Source organism: Schistocerca gregaria, chromosome 9 (genome assembly GCF_023897955.1).
Source record: "Schistocerca gregaria isolate iqSchGreg1 chromosome 9, iqSchGreg1.2, whole genome shotgun sequence".
NCBI lineage: Eukaryota > Metazoa > Arthropoda > Insecta > Orthoptera > Acrididae > Schistocerca > Schistocerca gregaria.
Window position 1 is genome coordinate 77,810,808 of NC_064928.1, and position 27,834 is coordinate 77,838,641.

The 27,834-nt window shown below is 45.1% G+C and overlaps 1 protein-coding gene across 1 annotated transcript in view; it reads left to right on the top strand.

Moving 5' to 3' along the window:
- Positions 1-27,834, top strand: part of LOC126291731 (uncharacterized) — a 235,149-nt gene that overhangs the window by 84,193 nt on the left and 123,122 nt on the right. Inside the window, exon 2 of the mRNA XM_049985403.1 lies at positions 17,482-17,796. Within this exon, the coding sequence (XP_049841360.1) occupies positions 17,482-17,796 (315 nt within the window). The remainder of the gene's footprint in view (positions 1-17,481; positions 17,797-27,834) is intronic.

The window sequence follows — 27,834 nt, forward strand, 5'->3', positions numbered from 1 at the left end:
TAACACAACAGGAGAGGACGGACGTGACCAATGAAGGACAGAACAAATACAACAACACCGAGCAGCAGAGTCACAAGGAAACAAACACGTCCACTCGTACACAGAGCAAGAAAGTAAACTGTCTAAAGTGAGGCGACGTGTCAACCGACGTATGCGTGATTAGACTGGCTGGCTAAGCTTTTTTTTCTTTATTGTAATTTCACTCCCCTGCCCCATATGGGCAGGGGAGGGCTGTTAGTGGCACAATTCGCCACTCTTCAGACAAGTGACATGACAACTAAGACAAGAATAAAATGTTATATATATATAAGGCGATAAATAAGGGAACATAAAACAGAGTAAGGGGAGAAAATGGAGGGAAAAATATACTGACATGGAGACGTTTGTGGGCGGACAGTTAAAAAAGTCACCAGAAAGTTAAAAAATACAGTTGGCGATTCTTAAAACACAAAGAAGACACTGAATGCGCATGCACAGTTCAAAATAGTCCACAGTATTAAAAACACTCCACAACAACACGCTTAAAACCCACTTGGAGCACACACGGTGAACAATAAAACTGCCAGGTGGGACCTGCCGACGGAGAAGTCGGAGAGGATGGATAAGGAGGGGAGAGCAAGGGGCAGCAGGGGAGGTGGCGGGATGAAGAGAGTAGGGGCGTCAGCGAAAATGAAGAGGGAAAACAAGGTAGGAGTGAGTGCAGAGACACCAAAGGGGAGCACAAGAGAGGGAGGGGGAGTAGGAGGGGGAAGCCGCTCAGGAGGAGGGACGGGGGGGGGGGACAGGGAGCCCAGAGGAGGAGGCAGGAAGAAGGGGTTAGAGTTGGTAGGAAGGGTAGATGTCAGGGCGAAGCTCATCATCTGGGAGGCGTAGATGGTGGAAGTTGCGTTGGGAAAGGAGGTGGAGGGTGTGGAGATGGAGACAGTGTGGGACACAATGGTAAAGGCGCGGCAATGGGTTGGGGGTGGAGAGGAAGGGAGACACCAGGGGTCGAGGGGAATCAATGCGGCGGGCAATATATAGTGTGCAGATGTGTTCAAGGAAAAGGAGAAGATAGGGAAAGGGGATGAGGTCGTAGAGGAAGGGACGGAAGACCGATGCGGAAGGCGAGGCGGAGCGCATGGCGATCGAGGCTTTGAAGGGCTTTATAGAACCGGGGAGGGGCGGAAATCCAAGCTACGCTGACATAGCAGAGGATGGGGCGGATCAAGGATTTGTAGGTGTGAAGGATGGTGGAAGGATGCAGACCCCACGTCCGACCAGATAGGAGTTTCAGGAGGCGGAGTCTGTTGTGAGCCGTCATCATGATATTGGTTACTAACCTTGATGTGGATTCGACGCAGTTGACCATTTCTGTCGTTTGCCAGGCATCCTCATCAAATGTCAACGATCTACGACATCTGTCACTCGTTGAAGACATGTGGTCATGGGTTCACGACAGACTGGTTCACCACCACTCAGCAGCACCACCGAAACAGCAAGGATGTGGGACTCTGGGAGTGCCAATCGGCCAACCACACACTCAGCAAAACAATGCTTCACGATTTATGTCACACGAACAAATTTACATAAGGCACACCCTGGTAGTATCAGCACACCCATAAGGTAATTACTAAATTATTTGAAATCAGCAGCAAGTAAATCAGACACTTTAAATGTCAAAATACTTAAATCATCTCTGTGACTCAATTTTCAGTTAATTCAAAACCACTAAGCGACAGAATTCCATTAACGAGAGTTTGATTACAATTCACAACTTAATTATAATACCAAACCAGCAGACCAGAAGCCAACGAAGCACGTTAAAAACTCATCAGGCGATAGGCATGGTGGCTCATCATACAGTTCACCACATAAACACTGTGCCCGGGCCTCCCGTCTCCCTCAGACTAAGAAGATTGGTCCCAGACAGATTTGCAGACACAAAAGCTGAATTCGAAGAGATGTTTGAAATGGGAGTGATACGAAGATCTGATAGTGCATGGGCCTTGCCTTTACATTTAGTAAGACGGAAGTTGGAGACCTTGTGGTGATTATAGGTTGTTGAATGCCCACACGATACCTGATCATTATCCTGTTCCCAACATTCGCGACTTTACAAATAAATTGGCCGGAGCTGAATGTTTCAGAGTAGTCGACTGTAAAAAAACATACCACCAAATACCGGTGGCTGACAGTGACATACCGAAGACAACAGTCACTACACCTTTCGGTCTTTTCGAGTTTTTATCCATGCCATTTGGTTTAAAAAGGGCTGCAACGTTTCATCGATGAGGTGCAGCGAGGGCTAGGTTTCACTTTCGCCTATTTAGACGATATACTTGTGTCGACAGATATACAGCTGTCGACATATGTGAAAATTACCTAACTATCAGTTTAATAAGTCACAGCTGAAAAATACTAACGCGACTTTTTTACAGACGAATGGAAAAACTAGTAGAAGCCGACCTCGGGAAAGATCAGTTTGGATTCCGTAGAAATGTTGGAACACGTGAGGCAATACTGACCCTACGACTTATCTTTGAAGAAAGATTAAGGAAAGGCAAACCTACGTTTCTAGCATTTGTAGACTTAGAGAAAGCTTTTGACAATGTTGACTGGAATACTCTCTTTCAAATTCTCAAGGTGGCAGCGGTAAAATACAGGGACCGAAAGGCTATTTACAATTTGTACATAAACCAGGTGGCCGTTATAAGAGCCGAGAGACATGAAAGGGAAGCAGTGGTTGGGAAGCGAGTGAGACAGGGTTGTAGCCCATCCCCGATGTTATTCAGTCTGTATATTGAGCAAGAAATGAAGGAAACAAAAAGTTCGGAGTAGGTATTAAAATCCATGGAGAAGAAATAAAAACTTTGAGGTTCGCCGAAGACATTGTAATTCTGTCAGAGACAGCAAAGGACTTGGAAGAGCAGTTGAACGGAATGGACAGTGTCTTGAAAGGAAGATACAAGACAGACGTCAACAAAAGCAAAACGAGGATAATGGAATGTAGTTGAATTAAATCGGGTGATGCTGCGGCAATTAAATTAGGAAATGAGACACTTAAAGTAGTAAATTAGTTTTGCTATATGGGGAGCAAAATAACTGATGATGGTCGAAGTAGAGAAGATATAAAATGCAGACTTGCAATGGCAAGAAAAGCGTTTCCGAAGAAGAGAAATTTGTTAACATCAAGTTTAGATTTAAATGTCAGGAAGTCGTTTCTGAAAGTATTTGTATGGAGTGTAACATGGAAGTGAAACATGGACGCTAAACAGTTTAGACAAGAAGAGAATAGAAGATTTCGAAATCTGGTGCTACAGAAGAATACTGAAGATTAGATGGGTTGATGAGGAGGTATTGAATAGAATTGGGGAGAAGAGCAACTTGTGGCACAACTTGACTAGAAGAAGGGATCGGTTGGTAGGACATGTTTTGAGGCATCAAGGGATCACAAATTTAGCATTGGAGGGCAGCGTGGAGGGTAAAAATCGTAGAGGGAGACCAAGAATTGAATACACTAAGCAGTTTCAGAAGGATGTAGGCTGTAGTAGGTACTGGGAGATGAAGCTGCTTGCACAGGATAGAGTAGCATGGAGAGCTGTATCAAACCAGTCTCAGGACTGAAGACAACAACAACACTGGTGTTCTCAGCGACAGCAGCCCGCCACGAAGAGCACCTCCGGACAGTTGTCGAGAGGCTACGTACTTAAGGTGTAGTGCTAAATGACACCAAATGCAGTTTGCGTAAAGATCGGGTGACTTACTTGGGTCACACAGTCCGTCCTTTGGAGGAGAAGGTCAAGGTTATACAGCAGATGCCTCGCCTGTTAGATGTGCCACAGTTGCGGAGGTTACTAGGTGTTTTAAGTTTTTACCGCAGACAGTGCCAGGATCTGCGGCTTTACAAGCGCCACTCACGCAGGAGACTTTGGCGGGCACGAACACCGGGAAAAACCAGAGGCTACAATGGACATCAAGCAACCAGCGCGCGTTCGAGAGGATAAAGGATAGCCTAAAGCAAGCGGTTTCGGTAGCTCACCCAGAGAAAGATGCGAAGCTAGCTATTGTTGTTGACGTACGTCAGGTGGCGATTGGGGCAGCGTTGTATCAGTGGACTGCTGGTAACTGGCAGCCTTTAGGCTTCTTCTCCAAGAAACTCACAGACCCACAGCGGAACTGGAGTGCGTATGATAGACAGCTGCTGGCTGTTTACGAAGCCATAAGGTATTTCCGGCCTTACGTGGGAGCCAGACCATTTACATCATTTACAGATCACTTTCGCATTCTACAAGCGTACGGATACTTTGTCACCTAAAGAATTCAGGCAACTGGAATATTTAAGCCAGTTAACTACTGATTTACGACATATTAACGGTGCTGAGAATACGGTGGCAGATTACTTCTCACGAATTGCGGCAATAAAGTATTCAGTGCGCTATGCTACAATGGCGAGAGAGCAGAAGGATGATGCACAACTGCATGTTTTTCGGGTTGAAGTTAAGAAAACTGTGTCTGGAAGGTGAGACAATACAGTTATGGTGCGATACCTCACAGTGACGGCCTAGACCTTTTGTGCTGGAGAGTTTGTGCAAGGAAGTATTCTAAGGGTTACGTGGTTTGGCTCATCCCGGACCGCAAGTGAGTGTAAAATTAATGATCGAGCGTTTGTGTGGCTAGGAATTAAGAGAGACTGCCGGAAGTGGGTGCAGACGTGTCTGGATTGTCAGCAATGTAAAGTGGGACGCAGTGAGAAAAAGCCAGTGGGTAAAGTTGACAGGCCAACTGGTCGTTTCAAACATGATGTAACACCCCACCTGTCACTTTTCTGGTTTTGGTGCGTGTTCACCCCAGGTAATTGACTAATAGATCAACAGAGAGTGCAAAACTGCCGCAATGTCGGATAACACAAAGAAAGTAATAAGGCCCTGTGACTCCTGATTAAACTGTGGTGGCAGTGTTGACATTGATTGATTCAAAATGGATCCCTTTTAATTAAAAATGGGGTGCACATTGATGTTATATTCAGCTATTGAACACCAGATGCAAATGTTGAACATAAAATTAATTAAGAAAGTGACTTGGGATTTCAACTACTTGGTTGAAAACAGATGCAGTCGATTAGCACAGATTTATTTTAACTCACGACCTTCAATCATCACATTACATGACTCTCCTAACAGGCAGTGGTAATGAATTGCGTATGCGTGGAGTAATGTGCGATAAATCAAAAGTAATTCCTATCGACTGACCCAGGCGTTATGCAAAGTGCAAGAAGAATTCTGCATTTCACGGCCCATGAAACCCTCGTGCAAACTTTGCCGACCTGATCCAGCAAATTAATCAGTGGCCAGAGCGGGCGCCATAACACTGAATTCAGCGTGGCGGGGTGGCGTCGTTGTGCGGACGTCGGCCGACCTCGTGCTGCTGCAAGTCTGCACTCGTCTATTCACTCCTAGCTATCTTGTTCAGTACATAGCTGAACGAAAACTTCCTATCTCCATGCTCAATCGTTTCGTTTGCTAAGTCCTAAATTGCAGAGATGCTCACTCTCTCTCAGGAAAGCTGAGTAAAGAACGCCACATCCGCACTCTAGGCAAGCTGCAAACGGAAGACCACTACGGAGACTTCTCCCAGTCCACTCTTCACCTCGGTTTCCCTCCAGCTAAATCACATTTGAAACGCAAATCGCATTAATTATGTGTCGTTTCCCAGCGCCGACCAATGCCTGCTCTGGGAAGTGAACAAATTCCCACAGAATTTCCCTTTCTCTCAACTTCTGCTATTTAGCACCTCCCAGACCACCCCATCAAGGTTAGCGTCTGCACAAACACCAATTTTTCCGGAATTCTTACTCTCAGGAGAGTACTTCAAATTCCTTGCTCCTGCATTCCCATCGGAGGCCAGCATATTTCATTCTGTCACTCGTCACCTGATTCATTTCAGACTCTGCGGACCATGAATTCATCGTGAAGTTGTTATAGTCACGAACATGCGTATTTTGACCTCTGTTGACCGCTCCACTGTAGCTTTGTGCGGTTTTCTCGCATGTTTCACTGAAAACGGGACGACGGACATTTATCAACAGGCGTACAAGTTCTCCGTCTGCTTCCCAGTATGCCAGCATGGGGTCAACCACCAACTCACTGTCACTCATCTTAAGGCAGCTGGAGGCCACACCCCGTTACCGCTTCGTCAGAGCTTGAGCCGCCCTAAGCTTCCTATTGTCGCTTCCCTTCACCACTTCCCCGCCGCTTCCCTTCGCCACTTCCCCGCCGGACACAGTCACTCGAATACTTCCCTAGGATAAACTAGCCTCCAGTAAATCGACGTGTTTCCACGAAGTTTTCATGTCGTGTGAATTCCTTCAAAAGCATCACCTGACGTTAATTATTCCAATACATCCATACTATACCCTCTACAAGATGCATTGTGCCTTGTCAGTCATTTTGTTCAGCCCTACTGTTCGCTAAACGTGAGTTAGGTGATCTTTAATGACTTCATGTAAGGGGCATAATTCTTGCCATCCCTACAATGTGCATCTGAATATTGTTGAACCGTTGCCAATGTCCAAATGCTATCGGTATCTATTGACGGCAATTGACAGATTTACGAGATGGGCAGAAGCAATCCCCATTTCAGATATATCAGCAGAGACAGTCCGTCGGGCGTTCTTGACAACGTGGATAGCACGTTTCGGATGTCCGGTACATGTTAGGACGGACCGAGGACGTCAGTTCGAATCCTCCATGTTCCTGGAGCTGGCAAACATATGCGGGTTCCGCCGTCACCGTACTACAAGTTATCATCCGCAAAGCAACAGCATGGTAGAGCAGTGACACCGAACACGTAAGGCAGTGTTAATGTGCCATGGCGAGGATTGGTCAGCAGCTTTGCCACTAGTGTTACTAGGCTCACGCACTGTTTTCAAACCCGACCTCGGAGCATCTACAGCGGAATTAGTATACGGGGAAACCTTATGCCTAGCCGAAGAGTTTTTTCAGAAGAGTACAGGCGAGCCGGACCTTCCATACTTGTTAACGAGAGCAAAGGCTCAAGTGGCCGAGCTTAGGCCACAACCAGTGACTCGGTATGGCCTTAGGACGTCGTTGGTACATAGGGAATTGGGCAAGTGCTTGCATGTAATGTTGTGAACCGACGCAGTCAGAACTCCATTGCAGCCACCATATACGGGACCTTATAAAGTATAGTCTGTCGGTAAACTGAAGAGCGAGCGAGCGAGTCCCCACTCTGCCAAGTCAGCTACGTCACAAGGTCTTCTACAGGGTGTTTCACAAAGTACTACCGCCCCAGCCGCGGTGCGCGCTTTAAATCTGAGGCGATGCCGTGTACAGATACGTCTCCGCTGCGTTCATTTTTAGACAAATGTATATTAAGACCGTAAGGAATACAAAAAACAATACCTTCTTCTGAGCCGGCCGGAGTGGCCGTGCGGTTCTAGGCGCTGCAGTCAGGAGCCGAGCGACCGGTACGGTCGGAGGTTCGAATCCTGCCTCGGGCATGGATGTGTGTGATGTCCTAGGTTATTTAGGTTTAATTAGTTCTAAGTTCTAGGCGACTGATGACCTCAGAATGTCGCATAGTGCTCGGAGCCATCTGAACCATTTTTGAACCTTCTTCCGAAACACAATATTATAGAGTAAGTAATATTAAGATAACAGTGGAAGGCAGGATTATCCTACAAACATAGAAACGAATGCCTGTTCATGTGAATGTATTGCGTGTTCCTCTATTGCTATTCGTAAAACGAACCCCATATAATGCAATCAATTTGTAGAATTTGAGGCTTGTTCTTACTTTCTGTTTCTACTAAAAGGTAGAAGTTTTCTTTGAAAGACTGCATTGCAACTTAACAATTTTCGCAACACGAAGAGTGTTTAAAAAGTAAGCAGAAATTTACAATTTTGCGTGTTGTATTAGTCTGATTTGCACTGCTTTTTGTCACTGTTTTAGTAAACGTGTCTCAAAAGTACGTGTACAATGTTATGCATATTGGGTATTACTCTGTTGTTAGCTGTCAAAAAGGTTTCATGTGTTTTGGTAGCATCAACGATTATTTGATTTGTATAAAAATAGATTAGAGAATCTGTATTAAATTTTGTTATAGGAATGGAATGAAGTGTATGAAATTTTTTGAAATATTAAATATTGCTTTTGGTGAGCTTGGTGAGCCTGTTACAAGTGAACCAATGGCATACAAGTGGTATAAACATTTCAAAGCAGACCTTAAAGGACAGCGATTTTACAAGCCTGGATGAGATTAAAAATGCACAGTTAAGAGACCTATAAACTACCCCAAAGAAACAGTTCCTAAAGAATTTCAGAAATTGGAAAAAGCAATGGCACAATTGTGTAGTATCTAATGGGGAATAACGTTGCTGTAGATTAACAAATAAAGTTCCTACCAAAAAATAATAGTTAATACGTGAACGTATCTCGTATGTCAAACTCTTTGCTTAGAACTCCAGAATCCACGTACATGCATCGAAGAAAATTTCAGCGGTGTTTAGAATAGCTATTGCGCACAAATTTCAAGCAATATGTCTCAGAATCAGGTGAAGAGTGACCGAGATAGAGATTTGGTGTTCCATAAGCATAAAAGATTTTACGTGATTTAGAAACTGTCTATAACGATCGGTTTCCTCCCAAGATTATTAGTTTTCCTTCGCTGCAATTCCACTAAACCATGCGGCTTATTTTCGCGTTCGTTCCTTATGCGTCCTATTGCATAAACTGCAGCCCTTTGATTGGGACTGGTAATATTAACCAACAGTTCTTTTGCGTCGCCTCTTTAACACACGCTGTAATAACATTAGAGACGATCGAACGCTCGTTACTCCGCAAATACCTTCTCTTCTTCGTATTCTGCACATTTTCTTGCAATGCTAGACGATTATCCATCACTCCCGGTAATCGAAGTATATCAGTCAGTATACAAAGTTAACTGACTGACATTGGCGATAAGAGTGTTACTGTGCCAATAGCCCGGGAGAAGCCGGCTCACTTACTGCTAGAAGATGTAAGACAAGAAAAGGAGGCGGGCCTGCAGCAAGACGAGGGGCCCTGCAGGGTGCAACGGATGGTGGGGGGGCTGCGAGCCAGATGAAGCTGCGAGAGGATACGACGATGGAGGAAGTACGGCCGGAAATTCGCACAAGAGCCGGGCCAAGGGTCCGGTACAAGCTTCCGCACATTCCTGGAGCTCCGCTCTTCACGCAGGGGGCTGTGTGAGGGCACGCAGACAAATAGTTGCGTGTGCACAGTACAGGGGCAGCGGCAAAGACTCTAGTGTGCACATAACCATTTACTCTTTGCATTGTGTTTGTTTTTCTATTAGATGTTCTATGTTAATGTCTGGCTCATTGCTTCACAATAAAGCTGAACATTAAGAATACGAACGAGAATATCATTAATAGAATGGAGGTACTTATTGGCTACACACTACTAACAACGCGAATCCTGAAGTGTACAGGCTCAACATCATTTCTGTGATGTTGGGTACCCATGCGTCTACACTCTCCCAGGTTGTTGTTGTTGTGGTCTTCAGTCCTGAGACTGGTTTGATGCAGCTCTCCATGCTACTCTATCCTGTGAAAGCTTCTTCATCTGCCAGTACCTACTGCAGCCTACATCCTTCTGCATCTGCTTAGTGTATTCATCTCTTGGTCTCCCTCTACGATTTTTACCCTCCTCGCTGCCCTCCAATACTAAATTGGTGATCCCTCGATGTCTAGAACATGTCCTACCAACCGATCCCTTCTTCTAGTCAAATTGTGCCACAAACTCCTCTTCTCCCCAATTCTATTCAATACCTCCTCATTAGTTATGTGATCTACCCATCTAATCTTCAGCATTCTTCTGTGGCACCACATTTCGAAAGCTATTCTCTTTTTGTCTAAACTATTAATCGTCCACGTTTCACTTTCATACATGGCTACACTCCATACAAATATTATCAGAAACGACTTCTTGACATTTAAATCTATACTCGATGTTAACAAATTTCTCTTCTTCAGAAGCGCTTTCCTTGCCACTGCAAGTCTACATCTTATATCCTCTCTACTTGCACCATCATCAGTTATTTTAGTCCCCAAATAGCAAACCTCCTTTACTATTTTAAGTGTCTCATTTCCTAATCTAATTCCCTTAGCATCACTCGACTTAATTCGACTACATTCCATTATCCTCGTTTTACTTTTGTTGATGTTCATCTTATACCCTCATTTCAAGACACTGTCCATTCCATTCAACTGCTCTTCCAAGTGCTTTGCTGCCTCTGGCAGAATTACAATGTCATCGGCGAACATCAAAGTTTTTATTTCTTCTCCATGGATTTTAATACTTACTCCGAACTATTCTTTTGTTTCCTTCACTGCTTGCTCAATATACAGACTGAATAACGTCGGGGATAGGCTACAACACTGTCTCACTCCCTTCCCAACCACTGCTTCCCTTTCATACCCCTCGACTCTTATAACTGCCATCTGCTTTCTGTACAAATTGTAAATAGCCTTTCACTCCCTGTATTTTACCCCTGCCACCTTCAGGATTCGAAAGAGAGTATTCTAGTCAACACTGTCAAAATCTTTCTCTAAGTCTACAAATGCTAGAAACGAAGGTTTGCCTTTCCTTAATCTATTTTCTAAGATAAGTCGTAATGTCATTATTGCCTCACGTGTTCCAATATTTCTACGGAATCCAAACTGATCATCCCGAGGTCGGCTTCTACTAGTTTTTCCATTGGTCTGTAAAAAATTCGTGTTAGTATTTTGCAGCCATGACTTATTAAACTGATAGTTCGGTAATTTTCACATCTGTCAACACCTGCTTTATTTAGGATTGGAATTATTATATTCTTCTTGAAGTCTGAGGGTGTTTCGCCTGTCTCACACATCTTGCTCACCCGATGGTAGAGTTTTGTCAGGACTGGCTCTCCCAAGGCCGTCAGTAGTTCTAATGGAATGTTGTCTACTCCCGGGGTCTTGTTTCGACTCAGGTCTTTCAGTGCTCTGTCAAACTCTTCACGCAGTATCGTATCTTCCATTTCATCTTCATCTACATTCTCTTCCATTTCCATAATGTTGTCCTAAGGGCATCATCCTTATATAGACTCTCTATATACTCCTTCAACGTTTCTGCTTTCCCTTCTTTGCTTAGAACTGGGTGTCCATTTGACCTCTTGATATTCATACAAGTGTTTCTCTTCTCTGTTAAGGTCTCTTCTCTGTAGGCAGTATCTATCTTACCCCTAGTGAGATAAGCCTCTACATCCTTACATTTGTCCTCTAGCCATCCCTGCTTAGCCATTTTGCACTTCCTGTCGATCTCATTTTTGAGACGTATGTATTCCTTTTCGTCTGCTTCATTTACTGCATTTTAATATTTTGTCCTTTCAACGATTAAATTCCATATTTATTCTGTTACCCAAGGGTTTCTACTTGCCCTTTTCTTTTTACCTATTTGATCCTGTGCTGCCTTCACTATTTCATCCCTCAAAGATACCCATTCTTCTTCTACTGTATTTCTTTCCCCCATTCCTGTCAATTGTTCCCTTATGCTCTCCCTGAAACCCTGTAGAACCGAAAGTTTGATTATACCCGACTTGTACCTTTAGGTGTGATGGAGATAACTGGAGGATATCTACCAACAATAGCTGAGACGATGTTGTTGTTCTGTTGCTCTTCAGTTTTAAGACTGGTTTGATATACCTCACCTTGCTACTCGACCCCGTATAAGCCTCTTCATCTCCGAAAAACCACTGTAACTTAAATTATTTTGGATTCGCTTAATGTGTTGGTCTGATCGTCTGCCTCTACAATTTTTACGCTCCACACTTACCTCAATCACTAAACTGATGATCCCTTGATGTCTCAGAACGTGACCTATCAACCGATCCCTTCTGCTAGTTAGGTTGTCCTACAATATACTTTTTCTTCCCAATTCTATTCAGTACCTCATCATCGGTTACGTGAGCTATCCTACTAATCTTGAGCACTCTTCTGTAGCATCACATTTCGAAAACTTCTACTCTTTTCTCATGAAAATTATTTATAGTCCATGTTTCACCTCCATACATTACTACAGTGGATACAAATACTTTCAGAAAAGACTTCCTAAGACTTGCATCTACATTCAGTGTTAAAAATTTCGCTTCCTCAGAAACGATTTTCTTGCCATTGCCAGTCTACATTTTATATCCCTTTCACTTCTGGCATCATTAGTTAGGATGTTGATGAATAGCAAACTCATCTACTACTTTTATTGTCTCGTTTCCTATTCTAAATTCCACAGCATCACCTGATTTAAGAAGAGGTTGAACGGAATTTTTTTTTCACGTTTTCGGATTTGTATCTCATTATAAAATTTCCAATTTACCGAATAATATATATATATATATATATATATATATATATATATATATATATATATATAATCAGTAGTTAAGTCCTATTGAGTCCCATAGTGCTCAGAGACATTTGACCCATATATAAATATCACTTATAAACTCACATGGGAAGTATTTTATTTTATTTTTTAAATATAATCTACACCAGTTGTAAATGTTAAAATTTTTACGTGTATTAGTTCAAGATCTAATAAAGTCGGTAATTTTTTATATAGATCGCTGTGGAATGCTGTGTTATAAAAGTTAAATTGTGTGTTTGTATTGATATGTCCAGAAGAGGATGGGCACCAGGTTGAGGAACTTGAAATAAAGTTTTGACCGTTTAATTAAAAAACATTTTATTGCTGAAAGCAGTGGTTGAAGTTCAATTATTGTATTTCAGGAGACTCACAACATACAGTTTAATGTCCTGTAAAAGTTTCATGTCAATGGCTACAGTGGTTCCTCAAATACAGGGTAGACAAGTCACAAAAACATTGTCGGGATAGGGCATTCCAATTCCCCTTAATTCGACTACATTCCAACATCGTTATTTCGTTTTTGTTGATGCTCATCTTACATCCTCCTTTCGAGACATTGTCCATTCCATTCAACTGCTCTTTCATATCCTTTGCTGTTTCTGGCTGAAATACAATGTCATCGACAAACTTCGAAGTTTTTACTTCTTCTTCCTGAACTTTAACTCCTACTCCAAATTTTTCTTTTCTTTCCTTTACTGTTTGCTCAGTGTACAGATTGAACAATATCAGAGAAAGACTACACCTATGTATCACTCTCTTCTCAATCACTGCTTTCCTTTCGTGCCCCTTGACTCTTATAACTGTCGTTTGGCTTTTGTACAGCTTGTAAAAAGCCTCTCGCCCACTGTATTTTACCCCTGCTGCCATCAGAATTTCAAAGAGAGAATACCAGTCAACATTGTCAAAAACTTTCTTTAAGTCTACAACTACTATAACCGTAGGTTTCTCTTTCCTTCGCCTCTCTTCCAAGATAAGTCGCTGGGTCAGTATTGCCCCAAGTGTCCATACATTTCTACGGAACCCAAATCATCTTCCCTGAGATCAGCTTCTAACAGTTCTCCCATTCTTCTGTATTTTCCAACCACGACTTATTAAGTTGATAGTTCAGTAAGATTCGCACCTGTCAGCATCTACTTTCTTTGGAAATTGAATTTTTACATTCTTCTTGAAATCTGGGGGTATTTCTCCTGTCCCATACGCTTTTCACTAAAGATGGAATAGTTTTGTCATGGCTGACTCTCCCAAGGCTATCAGGGGTTCTGACGAAATTTCGTCTACTCTTAGGGTCTTGTTTCGATTTAGGTCTTTCAGCGCTATGTCAAATGGTTCTCCCAGTATATTTCCCATATCATCTTTATCTATACCCTCTTCCATTTCTATATTGCTTTCAAGTTCAGGTCCGTTGCAACGACGCGGAATAGATTGTGTCGTAAATGAGGAAAAATACTTCATACGAAGAGTCATACATTGTGTTACAAATGTAATTCGTTTTCGTCATGTTCCTATGTCACTAATGGCAATGCAGTTAAATGTTATAAGATGGAGAAATGTGAAGCTGGCTTTTGGGTTTTCCTGTGCAAGGGGACAAACAGCAACACCTCACAACATGTATGTGTTGTAAGTAGTCGATGCCGCCGATTAGAAGGCGAAGCATGCGGCACCAAGCTATAGTATGCGTGACAAGGCCGGCAGTCACAGCATCCACATCTATCTCGTTCCGTTTTCACCATCCGGTACGTATCGTAGCTAGTTGGCACAGGAAAAGAAAAGTAGGGAGGAAATGTATTTCCGTGAATGTATGTTTTGTTATTTGGTATCTGTGTCCTGCATTTAGTCTCAAGGAACGAGTACAAAGAATCAGAATACAAAATACTGCTACTCAGACATGACACAACGAAATCCAATGGATAAAAGTCTGACTGTCCAGATGAGAACGTTACAGGGTCACTTTGGAAGCGAAATCCAGTGGGTTAAGGCCTGGCGATCTAGCTGTCAATGCCACATGGCCTCCTTGGAAGGGAAATCCAGTAATTAAGGTATGGCGATCTAGCTAGTAGTGTTACAGGACCTCTTTGGAAGGGAAATCCATTGGGTTAAGGTCTGGCAATACAACAGGTAATGCTACAGGGGCTCTTAGGAAGGGAAATCCGGTGAGTTAAAGTCTGGCGATCTAGCTGTCATTGCCACATGGCCTCTTTGGAAGCGAAATCCAGTGGGTTAAGGTCTGGCGATCTACCTGTCAGTGCCACAAATACCTCTTTGGAAGGGAAATCCAGTGAATGAAGGTCTGGCTGTCCAGCTGGTAATGCTACAGGATCTCTTTGGAAGGGAAATCCAGTGGATTAAAGTCTGTCAATACAGCTGGAAATGTTACAGAGGCTCTTTGGAAGCGAAATCCGGTGGGTTAAGGTCTGGTGATCCAGCTGTGAATGCCACATGGCCTCTTTGGAAGGGAAATCCAGTGAATTAATGTCTGGCGATCCAGCTGGTATTTACACCACGTCCTTGGAAGGAAAATCCAGTGGATTAATGTGTGGCGTTCGAGCTGGCAATACTGTGCCTCTTTGGAAGGGAATTGTCCAGGTTGTATCCACTGTGCCCCTGAAGTGAGGAGGCCAAAGTAACGTCTTTCAACAGTTAGAGCAGAGCAGCATCCACGAAACGCAGATGTGGCCCTCCTGTGGGACTCGGTGATAGCACAGGTGGCTCTAAGAGATGCTAACCGAATTGCCACACCAGATATTGACACATTGTTGATACCCTCGTATCACTGTACCGTGGAATTTTCTTCTTCCTGTTCGCGCCATTTACGCACATCCTTTTTGAAACATGCTCCGTCGGTGAACGGTAGTATTAATTCGTTAAATGTTCTGGTCGTGCCTTTGACGCCGTAGTATGAATTGGCAGAAATCCAGCTTCTGCTGTAGTCTTCCAGCTACAATTCTTCTACCTTCTGCAGGTGGAAGGGATGGTAATGATTTCTGTGCAGTATTTGCGTAAAAGCAGATTACGACATTCCGACTGCAGTGGTGATTATTGTACTTTCCTCGCAACAGTGTGTAAGAAATTCACCAAAAATCATTAAAGTCGCATGAAAACTGTGGCCTGGGCTACGACAGCCATGCCGAACGCATGATTTTGAGAAAAACTCGTTTAAAGTTTGACAAGTATTTATCATATAAAAAAGGCACAAAGTTTGAAACTTACGGGATATCGTATGTGCCTGGTCCATAACAACTTTCGCCCCAGTTAATGGATGTCGCTTTCTGCTACTTTGATGTGATAAGCCCTTATTTCCGTCCTCAAAGCCCTTTTCGTCACTGAACGCATCACCGCATCTTCACAGAATCGGCGTATTTCATCGCCGATTTTGATTTGAAGGGCATTTTCCACGTGCAATAATGCGGCATGACCTACATTGAATAGACGTATGGCCAAATTTGAAACAATACAACAACTTCGTTTCGGCTGGGTGTTATTTTTGTAGCGTATCTCCAAATATGGAAATTTTCGTTCATATTTTCAGCAAAACTGTCCAAATAAGGCTCCAGCAAATTAGGTCTATGAAAAAATGTAAACATCTCACGGATGCAATGAAGGCAACGTGAGCGCGCAATCGTGTCTACATCTACATACACACTCCACAATCCACCATACGGTGCGTGGCGGAGGGTACTTCGTACGACTACAAGCATCTTCTCTCCCTGTTCCACTCCCAAACAGAACGAGGGAAAAATGACTGCCTATATGCCTCTGTACGAGCCCTAATCTCTTATCTTATCTTTGTGGTCTTTCCGCGAAATGTAAGTTGGCGTCAGTAAAACTGTACTGCAGTCAGCCTCAAATGCTGGTTCTCTAAATTTCCTCAGTAGCGATTCACGAAAAGAACGCCTCCTTTCCTCCAGAGACTCCCATCCGAGTTCCTGAAGCATTTCCGTAACACTCGCGTGATGATCAAACTTACCAGTAACAAATCTAGCAGCCCGCCTCTGAATTGCTTCTATGTCCTCCGTCTGACGCCGTGCCGTGCTGTGCACGCTCGGCTTCAAGCGCTCACAGAATCGTGGCTTTTCGGAGTTCGCGCATAATATTGTGGGGAATAATTCTTTAATGTTTATAAATTCGAATACCGCAATTTTAAAAAAATCGAGTTTTTTCGACCGTCACCCTGTCGTTTCCCCTTAGATGGTTATTTGTTTTTACGTTCCCAAGACATCGAGAAGAACAAAATGAACAATGGTCTGTAACGTGTTAGCCATACACTTTTCAGCTTTCGCTTCCTTATTTGGATCTGGTTTTCCGTCTGGCCATTTGATGTTCAAATAGCTGCTGCTCTTTTGTCCAAATGCCAATTTGATCAAAGGTACTCTAAAGTGGATGAGGCACATGGTGAGGTCATGCTGTGGGTGGTTTATGATATGTCTGCATAAGCAAAAGAAACTAACGATCAAAGTCCGAAAACAATTTTTTGCACTCTCAATTAACCAAAGCAAATTCTCCAAGTATAGCACCAACACGAAACAGTGATCCGTTCGAATCACAAGTACATACACGTATAATATAGAAAACAACTGAAATAATTTCCTGCTAGTCTCCGCAAGAGACTTCTCCGATATACCAAGCCTAATCCAGCGACCAGGGAGAAGATCCGAGCCGGGCTGCCTGGGCGGCAGCTACACACGTCTGCTGGCGATGAACTGCCGATGTGCGGCCGAGCGCCGGCTTTTATAGCGCTTCGGCGGATGAGTACCTCGGAACTATTTTCCATCTCGTGGTTTGACGTGTGAAAATAGTTCTGGGATCTGCAGTGGCCTCTTCCTTATGTTTATGTGTGCCGGTAGTGGCCCTGGGGGCCGCTGGTGTCTTTGCTGTGTTCTTGTTGTGGCCGTTCATCAATATTGCCTGTCGGTTGTGTAATGCTTCGGTGCGCCTGCGATGCGGGCAACCCGCGGCTGCAGGCTGTCAGTTTGGTTGCTGACACTCTAGGCCCCGTGATGTCTGGTGGAGAAAGCCACAGCAGTTTACGTTTTCTTCCTTTGGTTTCGCGCTGCGCAGGTGACCGGAGAGGTGGGGGAAGCCCCGCGGCCGACGCTGTCGCGGGCGGCGGTGATGGCGGCGGCGAGGGCGGCGGTGGCGGCGCGGGCGGTGGCGGCGGCACGCCTCGCGGGGGCGGCGGGGGCCCGGCTGGCGCTGATGGCGGCGGCGCCCGCCATGCGCGCCGCGGGCGGCGGCCGGGCCGGCTCCGCGGTGCGCGTGGGCGGCGGGGGTGCGGCCGGCTTGGGCGGCGGCCCTCTGCTGCTGGGGCCCGTCGCCAACTCGAGTGAGCCGCGCTGCGCCAACGTCTCCAGCGTCCACTACAGCCTCGACATGGTGAGCCGCCTCGCCAGCACGTTTTATTTCTTTTACAAGCCGACCTTGCAGCCACCTCCTGTACCAGTTTCTTCGTACCTATGTATGTATGTATGAGATGTATTAAACCGGGGACCTAAAAAGGACGGAGAGGCTTCGTCCATTCGTAGCCCTCAGTGGTTCACAAGCCCGCAACAGGCCACAGCAGTCCACCCACCCCACCGCCGCCCCAGACCCAGGGTTATTGAGCGATTCGGCCCCCAGTGGACCCCTGTGGGAACGTCTCATACCAGACGAGTTTAGCACCAAATGTTTGCCTGGTATTATGGTGCACGCATACACGGAGACTGTGTTTGCGTAGCAATCTCCGACAAGCATATCTGAGACGGAATAAGGGGAACCAGTTGTCATTCGCTGTGGCAGATGGAAAATCGCCTCAAAAACCATCCCCAGGCTGACCGGCACAGCGGACCTCAACAGTAATCCACCGGGCAGATTCGCGCCGGGGACCGGTACGTCTTCCCGCTCGGGAAGCAGCACGTCAGACTGCGTGACTAGCCGGGCTGGCTTTGTACCTACACGTCAGTGTTGAGGCTTGGTTTCCTAAGGCAGTACAAAAAATGCGACCCTGTAGATCTGAAGAAATCCTAGCGCTCTTAAGGTCAGAATATATGCCTCAAATGGCTCTGTGCACTATGGGACCTAACTTGTGAGGTCATCAGTCCCCTAGAACTTAGAACTACTTAAACCTTACTACATCATACACATCCATGCCGGAGGCAGGATTCGAACCTGCGACCATAGCGGTCGCACGGTTCCAGACTGTTGTACCTAGAACCGGTAGGCCACTTCGGCCAGCTAAGGACAGAACATTCTCCGTAATTTTAACACATCTGCCAGTAGCCTAGTTCAAGAAAACTACGTAAATTTTCTGAAAATAAGTGTCAGATAAAAATTTCATTTGGAATGTGCCGTGCCCAAGTTTGCAGGTCACACTAGCAGGAAGCATTTATTATTTACTGTGTATTTCTTATTTTAACATTGTAGTTATACGCATTTTATTTCTTTTATGTCATGTAGCATTACACTAATAAATGTCAATAGCGATCCAGTTTTCTTTTTAACTGCCTGGGTACCCACCTATGCCTTTTGTTGCAATCTTTTATTAGTCCTCCTCCTTCTTCCCTCTCTCTCCCAATCTCCTCCTCTTTGCTCTCTATTGGTCCAACTCCTCCCACTCTCTGTATCCATCTCCTCCTCCTCCAACTTCCTCTTCACCTCGTCCCCTACTTTCTCTGTCCATCTCCTCCTTCCCCCTTTGCGTCCATCTCCTCTTTTCCCCAGCCATCTCCTCCTCTTCCTCCTCGCTCTATCCATCTCATCTCTTATTTTTGTTCATCTCCTGCTCCCTCATCTTTCTGCTCATCACCTTCTCCTTCCTCTGTTTATCCATGTCTTCTCCACGTTATCAGCCCTACCCCAAGAGGACGCTACTCGTTCTTAACTACATCGCATTTCTTTTCAAACAGTATCCAGGGCAGGTTTCTTCTTTTTTTATTTTTTACTTCAACCTTCTGACTAATTTGATTCGGCCCGCCACGTATTCATCTTCCGTGTCAACCTTCCCATCTCACAGTACCACCTACGTTCTCAATTATCTTCCTCTACATATTTTACCCTCTACAGCTTCCTCTATAAGATTTAGGAGAAGCTTTTTTACCCGTGGCTCTGCTCAAGTATGCACATGCCACATACACTCTATGTGATCAAAAATATCCGGACACCTGCAAAACCATGCGTTTTTCATGTTAGGTGCATTTTGCTGCCACCTACTGCCAGATAGTCTATATCACCGACCTCAGCAGTCATTAGAAATCGTGAGAGAGCAGAATGGGGCGCTCCGCGGAACTCACGGACTTCGAACGTGGTCAGGTGATTGGGCGTCACTTACGTCATATATCTGTACGCGAGATTTCCACACTCCTAAACATTTCTAGGCTCACTGTTTCCGATATGATAGTGAAGTGGAAACGTGAAGGGACACGTACAGCACAAAAGCATACAGGCCGACCTCGTCTGTTGACTGACAGAGACCGCCGACAGTTGAGGAGGCTCGTAATGTGTAATAGGCAGACATCTGTCCAGACCATCACACAGGAATTCCAGGCTTCATCAGGATCCACTGCAAGTACTATGACAGTTAGGTGGGAGGAGAGAAAACTTGGATTTTATGGTTGAGCGGCTGTTCATAAGCTACACATCACGCCGAGAACGCCAAACGTCGCCTCGCTTGGTGTAAGGAGCCTAAACATTCGGCAAATGAACAATGGAACAACGCTGTGTGGAGTGACAAATAACGGTAAACAAAGTGACGATCCGATGGCGGGGTGTGGCTATGGCGAATGCCCGGTGAACGTCATCTGCCAGCGTGTGTAGTGCCAACTGTACAATTCTGAGGCGGTGGTGTTATGGTGTGATCGTGTTTTTCATGGAGGAGCTTGCACACCTTTCCGTTTTGCGTGGCACTATCACAGCAAAGGTCTACATTGTATTAAGCACCCTCTTGCTTCCCACCGTTGAAGAACAATTCGGGGATGGCGAATGCATCTTTCAACACTATCGAGCTCCTGTTCATAACGCACGGCCTGTGGCGCATTGGTTACACTACAGTAACATCCCTGTAATGGACTGGCCTGCACTGAGTCCTGACCTGAATAATGCAGAACGCCTTTCGGATGTTTTGGAACGCCGACTTCGTCCACGCCTCACCGACCAACATCGATACCTCTCCTGAGTGCACCACTCCGTGAAGAATGGGCTGCCATTCCCCAAGAAACCTTCCAGCACCTGATTAAACGTATGCCTGCGAGAGTGGACGCTTTCATCAAGGATAAGGGTGGGACAACACCATATTGAATTCCAGCACTACCGACGCAGGGCGCCACAAACTGCTAAGTCATTTCAGCCAGGTGTCCGGATACTTTTGATCGCATATTGTATTTAACATATTTCACACGTATTTGAACACACATGAAATGACACAATTTCAAAGACTTTACTGGTCTCATACAGATATTGCTTTACGTATATAGACTGAAGCGGAGAGTGAAAATTTTTACTGAGACCAGAAATCGAACACAAGCCTCTTGCTTACAGCCAGGTGCGTTAGCCATTGAGCCAGTTAGACACAGGGGTTCACACGACTGCACGGATGACCCTGGCACCCTCTCTCGTCGATTCAAATTCTCACTGACACCCCAGTGTTCTTTAAATTTATAGTAGGCTGGATCATGACAGTTGTGTGAATCGCTGTGCCAAGGTGGCACCTGCCTAATAAGGAGGAGACATGGGTTCGTTTCCCAGATTTGGTACAAATTTTCACTAGCTGCTTCAATCTATATAAATAAAATTATTATACGTATTGCAAATGTAACTGCAGCGCCCCCACCAATCCTGTACCTTGCCATGAGTGGGATAGCCTGTGTGCCTCAATCATACAGACAGCCTGACGGTAAATGCAACCACAACGGTAGGGTATCTGGTGAGAGGTCAGACAATCGTGTGATTCCTGAAGGAGGGAGCAGCAGCCTTTTCAGTAGTTGCAGGGGCAACAGTCTGGATGATTCGCTGATCTGCGCTTGTTACATCAACTAAAATGGTCTGGCTGTGCTGGTACTGCGAACGGCTGAAAGCAAGGGTTAACTACAGCCGTAATTTTTTCTGAGGACATGCAGGTTTGTTATATGGTTAAATGATGATGCCGTCCTCTTGGGTACAATAGTCTCCCGTTCGCATCTCTGGGCGGGGACTACTCAGGAGGAAGTCATCATCCCTTAATCTGAGAGGTAGCTTAGAAAATATAAAAAGAAAATTCGGTAGGTCGATAATAACACACAACGGGAATTGCTGAAGTTCGGTGGCAGGAGGAACAGGAATTCTGGTGATGTGAATAAAGGACTATAAATACGAAGTCATATTGGGAGTCATATTGGGGTATTTTCACACATGAAAATTTGTGCCGCAACGGGATTTGAATCCGGATATCCCGCTTTCGCAAGCTGTCTCCTTAAGAACTTAGGCTATCCAATCCAGGATCCAGTCACACTTCCATATGTCACATTGTCACACCCCTCTGTCACAATCACCAGTGATCCATCCATGCCACGAAGGGTTAAAATAAAGATAACATATTTGTCTGCCCTGCTGGAATCACGAACTGTGTGTGCATAAAGGTTGTGGCCCTATGACGTACTGTGTTTTGTGTGAATGAATCATCTGTGTGTAGTGTTATTGTAACGTGTTGTATGAAATTGTCTTTTAAAAACAAAGCAGTTAATTACTTTTATCACAGAATTTCCAACAATCTTTTAAACTGTAAATATGTCAACACAGAATTATTACACTCAGCACTTCGGTGAGCTCAATAGCTTATTGTAATTATTTTTACTTAAATTGAAGTTACATTATCGTGCAGATACGCTATTGCACACCAGAGGAAAAACAACATATGACCTCTTTCAGTCTCAGGGGCTGAAACTTTAGGGTTTGTATGTATGTATGTATGTAAGTTTATTAGTAGCACACTGGTTTGTTAACTTTAATTGCATGAAGGCATCTTTAGCGATAGCTTTTTCTGTAATAGCACCTACGTGAAAAATAACGTACTAGACACTTGTGGCACAGTACTGCATCAGAACATGAAAATAATTACTTAGATACTTTCATAAATGCATAAACTGAATGTTTTAGCACAATAATATCTTGGCTAGAAGAGCCCTAATTACCAAAAGTAGGTGTACAGGCAATGATGGGGGATAACAATGGGGTAAGATCGTAACTAATTAAACTTTTAATACTGCAGGAGAGGAGACAATTTTCTATAAATATAATATGGTTTCAGTAGTAACAAATAACATTTTGTATTCTGAAAACGGTGTAGATAAATGAACAATTATTACGCTTATTACAGCCGGCCGTTGTGGCCGAGCTGTTCTAGGCGCTTCAGTCCGAAACCGCGCTGCTGCTACGATCGCAGGTTCGAATCCTGCCTTGTGCATGGATGCGTTTGACGTCCTTAGGTTAGTTAGGTTTAAGTAGTTCTAAATCTAAGGGACTGATCACCTCAAATGTTAAGTCCCATAGTGCTTAGAGCCATTTTTGAAAGCTTATTACAGACATCTTAATACGGAACGTTGAAAGAGTGCGATTTGCTTGGTCACCGGTACTACTGGGAAAAAGACACACAAAAATTAACACACTATTTATTGTCTTTTTTAATCATTGCCTACACAGATAATAAATCGTGCTTATTGTCTTTGTCGTTTTCAGTCGATCGCACTTCACATGAGAAAACATCAAAGTTTTTCACATATTACAGGAAAATACACTCCTGGAAATGGAAAAAAGAACACATTGACACCGGTGTGTCAGACCCACCATACTCGCTCTGGACACTGCGAGAGGGCTGTACAAGCAATGATCACACGCACGGCACAGCGGACACACCAGGAACCGCGGTGTTGGCCGTCGAATGGCGCTAGCTGCGCAGCATTTGTGCACCGCCGCCGTCAGTGTCAGCCAGTTTGCCGTGGCATACGGAGCTCCATCGCAGTCTTTAACACTGGTAGCATGCCGCGACAGCGTGGACGTGAACCGTATGTGCAGTTGACGGACTTTGAGCGAGGGCGTATAGTGGGCATGCGGGAGGCCGGGTAGACGTACCGCCGAATTGCTCAACACGTGGGGCGTGAGGTCTCCACAGTACATCAATGTTGTCGCCAGTGGTCGGCGGAAGGTGCACGTGCCCGTCGACCTGGGACCGGACCGCAGTGATGCACGGATGCACGCCAAGACCGTAATATCCTACGCAGTGTCGTAGGGGACCGCACCGCCACTTCCCAGCAAATTAGGGACACTGTTGCTCTTGGAGTATCGGCGAGGACCATTCGCAACCGTCTCCATGAAGCTGGGCTACGGTCCCGCACACCGTTAGGCCGTCTTCCGCTCACGCCCCAACATCGTGCAGCCCGCCTCCAGTGGTGTCGCGACAGCCGTGAATGGAGGGACGAATGGAGACGTGTCGTCTTCAGCGATGAGAGCCGCTTCTGCCTTGGTGCCAATGATGGTCGTATGCGTGTTTGGCGCCGTGCAGGTGAGCGCCACAATCAGGACTGCATACGACCGAGGCACACAGGGCCAACACCCGGCATCATGGTGTGGGGAGCGATCTCCTACACTGGCCGTACACCTCTGGTGATCGTCGAGGGGACACTGAATAGTGCACGGTACATCCAAACCGTCATCGAACCCATCGTTCTACCATTCCTAGACCGGCAAGGGAACTTGCTGTTCCAACAGGACAATGCACGTCCGCATGTATCCCGTGCCACCCAACGTGGTCTAGAAGGTGTAAGTCAACTACCCTGGCCAGCAAGATCTCCGGATCTGTCCCCCATTGAGGATGTTTGGGACTGGATGAAGCGTCGTCTCACGCTGTCTGCACGTCCAGCACAAACGCTGGTCCAACTGAGGCGCCAGGTGGAAATGGCATGGCAAGCCGTTCCACAGGACTACATCCAGCATCTCTACGATCGTCTCCATGGGAGAATAGCAGCCTGCATTGCTGCGAAAGGTGGATATACACTGTACTAGTGCCGACATTGTGCATGCTCTGTTGCCTGTGTCTATGTGCCTGTGGTTCTGTCAGTGTGATCATGTGATGTATCTGACCCCAGGAATGTGTCAATAAAGTTTCCCCTGCCTGGGACAATGAATTCACGGTGTTCTTATTTCAATTTCCAGGAGTTTGTTAAGTACTGTCTTCAGTTATATTCACAGGGAAAAATACGCCAGCAGAGGGCACAGTGGGGGGTCATTTCTGGAGGTGCACTCGGATAGCCTAATTGGTTTGGGCCACCGCCTTCGATAAACGGAAAATTCAGGTTCGAGCCCCGGTTGCCACAAATTTTCTTGTCACAAACAGCTGAAATTGATGTATGGTCGCAGAATAAGTCTCTGGTGCGTGGAGCTCTCGGTGAAGCACCTGTCTTTGAAATGTCTGTCACTGGAATTCAATGAGCTTTTCCTTCTCGCAGTCTCGCTTCATAACGAACCGGTGACGAAACTCATTTGCCTTCCTTGGATCTCTACCTCCTCCATTAATTTCACCTTGTAACTAACGCAGATTGACGATCAGTTACAAAAGCTGCAAATCAACTTTTATTAAGATACTCCTTCGTTAGTGAATTCCATTTACTTAGGACTGTTGCAGTGATTTTCTGTCTCTTATCTACGAGGCAGTGCTGAAAAGCAACGCCTCCCAATTTTCTGCGTGTAAATTCTCGAAGATTTTTAAATGAACCAAACTTAATTAGGATTCTACATCTTCAGTCTGCTTGTCTACATATTTGTAGCTCTCTGCCGCTAGAGGGCACCGAATTATAGCATGTATCGTGGCGGTGTGTAGCGTATGTATTTCGGTGCATGACAGAAAACAGAACGCACGAATTCGAAGGGTTCCTTCACAAATGGAGGCCCTCTCCTGCAGCGTGACGATGCCACATGATGTGGGTTACCAACACAAGTACAAGGATAGCATACTAATAGGGACAAGAAAGGAGGCATGAAGGGCGCCTAAAACAGAAACAACAATCATCCATTTATTGCACCATTACACACGCACATCGTGATATATGCGACATTATAATTGCCATACACAAATCTATTATGACAAACAATATGTATCACGAAGGGCACACACAATGGAGTTTAAGAAATTACAACGGCACATCAACTCCGCTTTGGCAAACAGCGTGCATAATGAAGTCAACACAATTTTACCAATGTAAGAAATTAAAATAATACTAGCCTAAAATTAACTGAAATGCCTTGAAGGAAATGTTTATGAGAAGAACACGGCGGGGCCGCAAGGTAGGAGGCAACACAGTACTTAACTCAGGTGCACCAAAACAAACAACGGACACCAGGCAGCGCCAACAACGGACACGTAAGGCAAGCAACCACTCTCTCCGTTGCGGTTCCGCGCGTTCCACCCGAGTAATGCCTACCTGAAACTTTCTAATACTTGGAACAGTACACCAGTGATCAGCAAATTAAAAAAAAATGACATAATAATAAAATAATTTAAGAAAATCACATCATATGAGTAAGTCCTTAAGGTCTTTCGGTAAATAACAAATTACGAAACAGGTAAAGGGCATGTGCCACTATTAAATCTTCCGTAATTACACTACTAAATTTCTCAGTACCCAAGTTGCAATTAACGCAACAAGTGATAATGTTACTTTAAAATAATAATAAAATCATTTCCTACAGCAGAGGACCAAGAATGGCCCGATCAGTACTCCCCTGTGAAGCAGTTCACACAAACGGTACTCCACGGCTCCGAGCACACAGCCCCATACAGAATGCAACACAACCACAGCCACCCGGCGTTCTACCAGAACCACCAGGCAGTGAACCAGAATCCTACTCAGCCGAAACAAGGATCGACCTTTAAAATAACGAGATCTAGTCCGGGCCGGACAACAGACGAAATGCCGGGAAATCCATAAGAAACCTCAGCCAACTTCATACCAAAACAACAATTTATGAACAATGTGCAAAACACGAGACCTCTCAGTCCAAAGGCTTCCGTTTAGTCGCGAAGGTGGCTCCGACCCGCCTGCTGAGGTGCCGAGCGTCGTACGGAGTGCCGAATCGAGCTTAACCTTCGTTAACGGAAAGCGGAAGCACCAAAAGACAAAAATAAAGTCCAATCCAACTGCTCAAGGCAGACTAAGCAGTGCCACTCAAAGACTATGCACTTGAAGATCAAACATTAAGCACCCAGGCTAACGTGCCGCTGAACCACGCACTTCCATCACCAGCGTCTAGTAGAGTACGGAGAGCAGCGTAGCCCATCGATATACATCCATGGGACAGTAAACGAGGATAGCAATCCCAGCGACGGAGAGACAGGAGGACGAAATGACATCCCGCCGCACATATAAGGTATTTCAAACTCAGGCTCGACAAACTTCAACAGGCGAGCTTTTGCTCCCCTTGCGAATCAAGTTAAACGGCACACCACGCCGCTGTCCACACTGTTAACCGTAAAATCACGGTCCGGTCTTCCCATCGGGCCCAACTCGGTTTCCAGACGCAAACAACCTCAGCCGAGCCGAACTGTCTCCACGCCAAGGCAGCCACCCCTTTCCTCCTCACACGCCTCCAGCTAAGCTCCAGCCAGCGATCACACACGGAAACTACCGCCTAACGCCAAAGCGCCATCTGGGTGAAAACTCAGCGCTAAGATCGATACGGACTTGGAAATAAGCGAGCACCGTGACACCACATACGACCGCTACGAAATCTGCAACAGTCCGACGCCTCGCATTGACTGTCATCGATCATCCGCAATACAGTCCCGACTGGAGCTCATCCGATTCTCATTTGTTTCCAGACCTTAAGAACACCTGTGAGGATTTCAGTTTGATAGCGATGAAGCGATGCAAGTAGAGGCGAGATTGTGGCTCCGCCAAAAATGACAAACATTCCACAGCGACGGTGTAAACAAACTGGTCTCACCTTGGGAGAAATGTGTTCGTCACATGGGTGACTACGGTGAGATATAAATATGGAGAGATGACGAATAAATGTGTAAGGTATTAATAACGTTCGTTGTAATTAAAAAGCTCTGTGAGTTTTCATATGAAAAATTCAGAGTCATTACTTTTCAGCGCCCTCTCGTACTTTCCCTGTTATCAGTTTTATATTGTACTTTAGATTGGTCCGGATGTTGACTCACAGGTATTTTAGGTTTTTATACGCTCCTTCATTGTCTGGTCTTAATTCGCGAAGGAATTTTTTGTGGGCCTACGGAGTCGTAACTCTTCCTAAGCCCAACAAAATTTAAATACCACTTCTGATTTTTCTGTTCAGTCCTTTATGCAACCGGGAGCCATCACTACCTTTACATATATGAGCAGTCCCGCGCCGCTAGCACATACGTTCCTCACGTTACATCCAGTGCAGACACTGGCTGCGCCATTGTCTTGT